Source organism: Littorina saxatilis, linkage group LG13 (assembly GCF_037325665.1).
Source record: "Littorina saxatilis isolate snail1 linkage group LG13, US_GU_Lsax_2.0, whole genome shotgun sequence".
NCBI classification, from domain to species: Eukaryota; Metazoa; Mollusca; class Gastropoda; order Littorinimorpha; family Littorinidae; genus Littorina; species Littorina saxatilis.
Window position 1 is genome coordinate 4,578,481 of NC_090257.1, and position 7,500 is coordinate 4,585,980.

Sequence of the window (7,500 nt, forward strand, 5' to 3'; positions counted from 1 at the left end):
GTGACAGGTTGGTTAGGGCTTGACCAGAGGGTCACAGATGGTGTCATGGTGTGACAGGTTGGTTAGGGCTTGACCAGAGGGTCACAGATGGTGTCATGGTGTGACAGGTTGGTTAGGGCTTGACCAGAGGGTCACAGATGGTGTCATGGTGTGACAGGTTGGTTAGGGCTTGACCAGAGGGTCACAGAGGGTGTCATACAATTCAAAGAGTATTGCATGGAAGAGAAGACTGGGGGGGGGTGATGCACGGAGAGTGAGAGAGGGAGAGTTTGGGAAAGAGAGAGAGGGAGAAAGAGAGAGAGAGAGAGAGAGAGAGAGAGAGAGAGAGAGAGAGGTTAAGCTTGTATACTAACCTGGTTATTAATGACAAACTGGCGGTTTTGTTCTTTTTCCTTTCTTGTCCCTTGATGTTTGTCCGTCACTGTCCTCTCTTTCTTCCTGACTTGTGTCGCTCTTTATCCTAGTTGTCTGTCTTCCGTCTTTCCTTCTTCAGACTGTTTTCGATACGGTTGTCTTTTTTTTAACTTTTCAATGTAGTTTTTTTCCTTTCTTTGTTGTTTTTCACATTTACAATATTAACAAATAAACTTTCGAATTCTCATACATTTTTTATCGACACCATACGACAAATTAAAATCATACTTCACAGACCTGCGCAACGCTATGCTACTGAGCTTCCCGCAACACTCAACAACTGACAGTCACTGAGAAAGCAAAGTTCTCGCACGTACTGCCCGCCGCGTGGAGCTGTATCAGATGGGATGACACTTAGCAAACAATTAGCTGTTACTTATCTCATCCACTCATCGCACGCAGAGATGGCTCTTTTGGGCATATACCTGCGCAGTTTCAGCGGCACAGACGACGCACGGCCTATTATTTATGCCGCGATAGGGATTATGACGAGTACTTGGCCTGTTTTCCTTTCATGGCAACGTGTAGCGGGCTGGGATCAGCTGCAGTGCGTCGTCGGTCCTGCTGAAGTTACATATGTGAGCGGAGCCCCTTACCCGACAACAGATTCTGTTGACTGTCATCAGCCAGCAACCAACCAATCTGCTGAGCCAATGAACGGAAGAAGTTCGCTGTCCCTCCAATGGAAAATGGCATTAGGTTGTTAGCGCTCGCACTGCACACGGCATGTTTTATTCTCAACCCTTGTTATTCTATCTCTAACTTGTCTCTGATTCATTCACTTTTAGTACGGTACGCGACTACCCTTGTGGGCGGTATTTAAATGAGGTCTTTTCTGCGAGCCTGACGCCAACGCGACAACATCGATGAGATACGGCTCAGCACTGTCTATATTGCTTTTACTTTATCTTCAGTTTGATTCGAGTTGCCTCTGCGAGTGTTTAATTTCTGGCAAATTGTGTGTCTTTTTTTGACATTTTTTCTCTCGTTTCCGAACTTTAAATAAAAAATGGAAAAAAAAGTGGTTATTTTTTGTTGGGTTTTTTGTGTTTTTTGTTGTGGTTGTTTTTGTTTGTATGTTCTTTGGTGTATTTTTTGTCTGTGGAATCTTTATAAAAAGTACAATGTAAGTTGTTTTCGTCTTAATGACAAACAGATCGAATAGTAAAATACGTGTCGAATGTTTTTGTCTTCGTGGCACGCGCATCGTAAAATCCTTTGTTTGCAAGACTCTGAAGATTTTGAATAATCATCATACACACTGAAAACTACAAAAAATGTGCCTTCGTACTCGTGACACTGATAGGGACTTCCGCGAACAGGCGTGTTTGCGTCGGACTCGGAACATAGCCGTCGTTTAAATGACTTCATGTTCCCAGCAGCGCGCATGCGGCCACGTGCCAATGGTGAAAGAGCCCGGATGATTGTGAAGCGTTGGGATGGGAACGACCGGCACTCGGGTCCAACTGTTGCCAGCAATTGTTGAGTTTGTCACTTTGATAACGACCCTTTCCAACTCCCCCTCTCCCCTCTGCTAGCCCCCTTCCCCCCCCCCCCCCCCCCCATCCCACGAGGGCTATTACCATTCACTGATCTCATTGGCTGAGGTTTAATTGATTCATTAAGTTTTATTATTTTTCGTAGTTTGTTTCGTACACCCAGCCAAATGCGGTGTAGGTGAAAGTGAATGTTGTGGATGTAGCAAGTGAATGTGTTTATAATTGCTGTATTAATTAAAACGGAAATTATATGATTACACTCTCTGTCCCTCACCATTCCGCTGTGTGTGTGTGTGTGTGTGTGTGTGTGTGTGTGTGTGTGTGTGTGTGTGTGTGTGTGTGTGTGTGTGTGTGTGTGCGTGCGTGAGTGCGTACGTACGTTCGTGCGTGCCTACCTGCCTTCCTGCGTGCCGTGCCTGCATGCGTGCGTGCGTTTGTGTGTCCATGTGATCTTCTTTTTGAGTACGACAACGACGACGTCGAGGGTGTGTGTGCGTGAGTGCGTACGTACGTTCGTGCGTGCCTACCTGCCTTCCTGCGTGCCGTGCCTGCATGCGTGCGTGCGTGTGTGTGTCCATGTGATCTTCTTTTTGAGTACGACAACGACGACGTCGAGGATGATGTTGAGGAGGAGGAGGTGGATCATGACACAGTCAATTATAATATCAAATTAACATTCTGGTTCTTGCCGACCAAAAACAGGTCCTTTAACACCAAATCATAATCAACATGTACGTTCGACTACCTCCCCTCCCCCATCCCCTACACAGCCTCACCCCCTCCCCTGCACCTACCGCTCCATTTTAACCGTGTCTTATTCTTTCCCAATCATCCCAACTTACCAATGCCCTATTCACCACACAGCCCTTTCTCTATAGGACCCCGCCTCCCCCCCACGCGTCTCCCTCCGCTGCTGAGCGTGTGGCTGATTGTCACAAATTATATGTGAAGTGGCTAATGCATTTAATTGATAGCGAGAGCTCACTTTAACCGCTTGCTGTGCCATCCCCGTTATCTGCTTGTTGTTAGATAGTTTTAAATGCAGGACGTCAAACTGTACTCGACTCGATAAAATAATAACTTGCGGAATAAATCATGGTAGGTAAAAACTCTGTCAGGTTTGAATGAGTTGTGAAAAATGTGCTTCTCGTTAAAACAGTGAGGCACGCTTTCCCACGTGACATTACAGGCCACTCGATCACGGCTTGTCTCCAAACGTGTTCGACCCCCCGCGGGTTAGGGGGAAGAATTTACCCGATGCTCCCCAGCATGTCGTAAGAGGCGACTAACGGATTCTGTTTCTCCTTTTACCATTTTTTAAGTGTTTCTTGTATAGAATATAGTCAATTTTTGAAAAGATTTTAGTCAAGCAGTATGTAAGAAATGTCAAGTCCTTTGTACTGGAAACTTGCATTCTCCCAGTAAGGTAATGTATTGTACTACGTTGCAAGCCCCTGGAGCAAGTTTTGATTAGTGCTTTTGTTAACAAGAAACAATTGACAAGTGGCTCTATCCCATCTCCCCCCTTTCCCCGTCGCGATATAACCTTCGTGGTTGAAAACGACGTTAAACACCAAATAAAGAAAACGTGTTCGCTGACCACGACACAGAGTTTTTTCCGAACATCGTCTGGACACAGGAAAAACGAAACCGAAATGCTAAACTGTCGAGGACTCCGCACATTTTGAAACTATTGTCATGCAATCTACAAGCAACTACACGCGCATGCACTCATGCGCGCGTACACACACACACACACACACACACACACACACACACACACACAGTCACACACGCACGCATGCACGCACACACTCCCAAAAACCCCTAACAAACACACACCCAGACCCCCTGTCGCGGACAGTTGTATGTAGTTATAAGGTTCCTTGGTCAGGCGTTGCTGACAGGTACCTGTGTCAAGGTGGGAAGACCGGTAGCTGGGCTTAGCTCAGTGATTCGCGCCTTGCACGCTTTGCACGCTTTGCACGGGACGTTCACGGTAAGCTGCGCGCTATTTGTAGGGTTCACCGTTTACCTGGTTGCTGACTGAGAAATTCATAGGCATTCTTTTTTCTGTCTCGGCCGAGACCAGATGTTTGTTCGAACGGCTTCGAAATTCGGGTGTGAATTGTCGTTTGAGTTCGAAGTTATTTTCAGTAGTAATGTACGTCTACTGTGGACTTTGTTAAAGTCGGTTGCGTAAAGTGCGCGATGTTTTTCATTAGCCTGTGTGAGTGTTTACTGTCGAAGACAGACCGGACGGGAAGGTGCGAACCCTAGCTTCACAGCATGGAGGAGGCACCACCACGCTGCTGCTTGAGCAGCCAGTTTGGACTCTCGCATCGTCACCCCCACGCTGCTGAGTGAGCAGCCCCTCTGGATCTTCTCCGAGGCTTCATTACGCTGTTTGGAGCAGCTATCTTGTAACGTCACAGCGGCGCAACCACGCTGCTGTTGGGCAGCAACATCGAACCGGCGCCGTCGCTGCAGAGTGTGTGCCGTGTGACAGCTCTTAACTGGGCTGATTCTCTCACCCCCGCGACAGAGACGCAGGTGTCGACCCGAGGGCGCACCCCCCCCCCCCCCCCCCCCCCCTGAATTCGTCGAACGTGTAGATAAGTACTTTCTTACGATAGATATCATTTATGGAATGAGGAGGGCCTTTATGACGTACGGGCTTTGTGTTTGACTATCCTGATTGTCTCGTATGTCGTTTGTTGACATTATTTTGACTGTTGTGTACTTTCTCATGTTCATTATGTTCATCTTCATGTATTCGTGTTAACCCTTCCATTGTTCCATCCATCGTCACCCCCATATTTCACCCAACTGGGAACTATTAAATACTTTCATTTATTTACATCGGTGTTCTGTGAGTGCTGTGTGGTGTGGCCAAAGTTTTTGTGTGAAAAACTAAACATGCAAATGTGCATGCACGCGACAATGGCGAGCTTGCCAGGATAAATTCTCTTTGAATTCAAGGAATTCACTTCATTTTTGTCGTTGGCCACACTTCCCATACACTGGACACTGATGTACTGTAGTTAATTAGCTTTTGTTGTTGTCTGGTAACTGTGGGTGGTTGGAGGGGCCCGAGGGTTATCATCAGGCCTTGTGGGTTTCCTGTCCTTGTTGCCAGTCAGCCGTGCCTTGTTTTGATTTTTCATGTTTTGGCTAACCGTTTGCTAGTTGGTTCTTGTTTATGGAACTTCGTTCTGGTCGTGTTCTTGATGATAGTGCTATCATGGCGTCTAGGACGGAAAGTAGTTCGGATAGGATTGCTAGGTGGCGTTCACTTGCTGAGGAGCTAGGTGTTAAATCTACCAGTATTCCTGAGTTTATTGCCGAGCGGATGACCCGTGAAGATGAGAAACAGGAAAAACTTGAACTAGAAAGGAAAGCTTATCAGGACAAGCTAGAGCTGGAAAGGGAAGCTTATCAGGACAAGCTAGAAGTAGCGCGTCGAGAGACTGATGAGAGAGTTAAGTATGTTCAAGCTCAGCGGGAGACTGATGAGAAAGCCGCGGAAGAAAAACTAAGGCAGGAAAGAGAAGAGCATGACCTTCGCATGCAACTCCTGCAGAGAGAGTCGGAAAGTAAGAGGGTGAAGAGAGGAAGTAGGGATGGAGCTGATAATGAGGGAGATTCCTCAGGAGAAGAAGGGTCTAGTGACCTTCGTGGTTTTCGGCCTTCCATACCGATGTTTGATGAGAGCAAAGAAAACATAGCTACTTGGTTGAAAAGGTTTGAGAGAGTCGCTACCTTGTACAAGTGGAAGAGAAATACATGGGCAACTAGGGTCTCGACTAGGTTGTCGGGTAGGGCTGTAGAAGTGTACAACACTCTTGATGATGATAGCGCAGACGACTATGACGGTTTGAAGGTCGCGTTGTTAGGCCGCTATCAGCTCACAGCCGAAACCTACCGCCGTCGTCTCAGAACCTGCAAGAGAAAAGAACATGAAACGTTCAGACAGTTCGGTGCTCGCATTGAAGAGAATTTGACTAAGTGGCATGAGCTTTCCGAGATCACAGAACTGAAACAGTTGGTTTTGCTGGAACAGTTCTTGCAGACCCTGAGCGCGGACATGGCCGCGTACGTTAAGGAGAAAAAACCTCAGACGTTAGCCGAAGCAGTTAAGTCCGCTGAGATTCATTTTGAAGCACACCGTGACAGTAAGAAGTTTTTTCAGCATGATCGTGATCAGGGTGGAAAGGCTGGCGTTGGTGAAAAGCAGAAAAGTGGAGATAACTCAGTTGGTACATCCGGTAGGAAGTGTTTCATCTGTGAGTCCCCCAAACATTTGGCTAGAGATTGCCCCAAGAAGAGCAAGTCGACGGGAGCGGTGAATAGTGGTCCTGAGAAGTCTTTACCGCCCGTCAGTGTACCCACTTTGTGTACTCCCTGTAGCCAGCAAGACTACGACCCGAGATGCCTGGTTGTAGTGGATGGTGTTGCAGTGGAGGGGTTGCGTGATACTGGATCTCAGGTTTGTGTCGTGAAGAGTTCATTAGTTTCCAGGTCTCAGTTCACAGGACAGGATCTTGAGGTTTCTATGGCTGAGAAAGACATCAAGAGGCGCTATCCAGTGATTAAGGTTCAGGTTGAATGTCCTTTCTACACTGGTGAGGTTGAGGCTATCGTCATGGATACACCTGTTGCTGATTTCATTGTAGGTAATCACGCCCGGCTGGGTGACTCGATTGTTCTTCCAGTGTACGCTGTGTCCAAGGTTGTGTCAGTTGTCACTCGTGCTCAGGCTGCCGCTGAAGGGAAGAAGTCGACTTTGTTACATGTTGCTGCTCCAGGGCTAGAAACAGTCACCCCTGAGCAGTTGCATGACCTTCAGCGGAATGATTCGACTTTGAAGAGTTGTCGTGAGGCGGCAGATCGCCGAGACGTCAGAACGTCTGGTCACTCCGGTGAAGTCGGGTTTGTTTGGAAGAAGAAGATTCTGCACCGTGAGTATCGCGGTGGTGGTAGCGTCTATACTCAGGTTGTTGTTCCCCAGCAGTTGAGGTTAGGTGTTATCAAGTTGGCTCATGAACCGCCTATGGGAGGTCACATGGGTGTTCAGAGGACACGTGATCGAGTTTGGCAGCAGTTCTTTTGGCCAGGTATGTGCGCAGACATACGTCGCTTTGTGTTGTCTTGTGATCAGTGTCAGAAGGTTTCTCATAAGCCACAGAAGGTACCGTTAGGTAAGATGCCTCTCATCGATACGCCGTTCGAGCGTGTGGCGATCGATCTGGTGGGTCCCATCATCCCTGCTTCTGAGTCTGGTAACCGGTACATCTTAGTGTTTGTGGACTACGCTACTCGGTACCCGGAAGCCATTCCATTGAAGTCGATTGAGGCTGTGAAGGTTGCAGAAGCGATGTGGGCAGTCTGGACTCGAGTAGGAATTCCCTCAGAGATTTTGACAGACCGTGGTACGCAGTTCATGTCCGAGGTGATGAAAGAAGTGGAGCGTTTGCTGGCCATCAAGGGTTTAGCGACTACTCCGTATCATGCGCAAGGAAACGGATTGGTGGAACGATACAACGGAACACTCAAGACCATGCTACGCAAGCTTGCTCAAGAGAAA

General features: G+C 47.6%; 2 protein-coding genes across 2 annotated transcripts in view; one reads left to right on the forward strand and one right to left on the reverse strand.

Moving 5' to 3' along the window:
* The window catches only part of LOC138946339 (retinal homeobox protein Rx1-like), a 17,209-nt gene extending 16,210 nt beyond the window's left edge, over positions 1 to 999 (reverse strand). Inside the window, exon 1 of the mRNA XM_070317895.1 lies at positions 354 to 999. The gene's annotated coding sequence lies outside the window, so the exon portion shown is untranslated. The remainder of the gene's footprint in view (positions 1 to 353) is intronic.
* Positions 1,000 to 3,774: 2,775 nt separating this feature from the next.
* The window catches only part of LOC138946338 (uncharacterized), a 5,659-nt gene continuing 1,933 nt past the window's right edge, over positions 3,775 to 7,500 (forward strand). The window contains exon 1 of the mRNA XM_070317894.1: positions 3,775 to 7,500. This exon is cut by the window's right edge and continues 1,933 nt beyond it. Coding sequence (XP_070173995.1) covers positions 5,116 to 7,500 — 2,385 coding nt within the window. The 5' untranslated portion in view covers positions 3,775 to 5,115.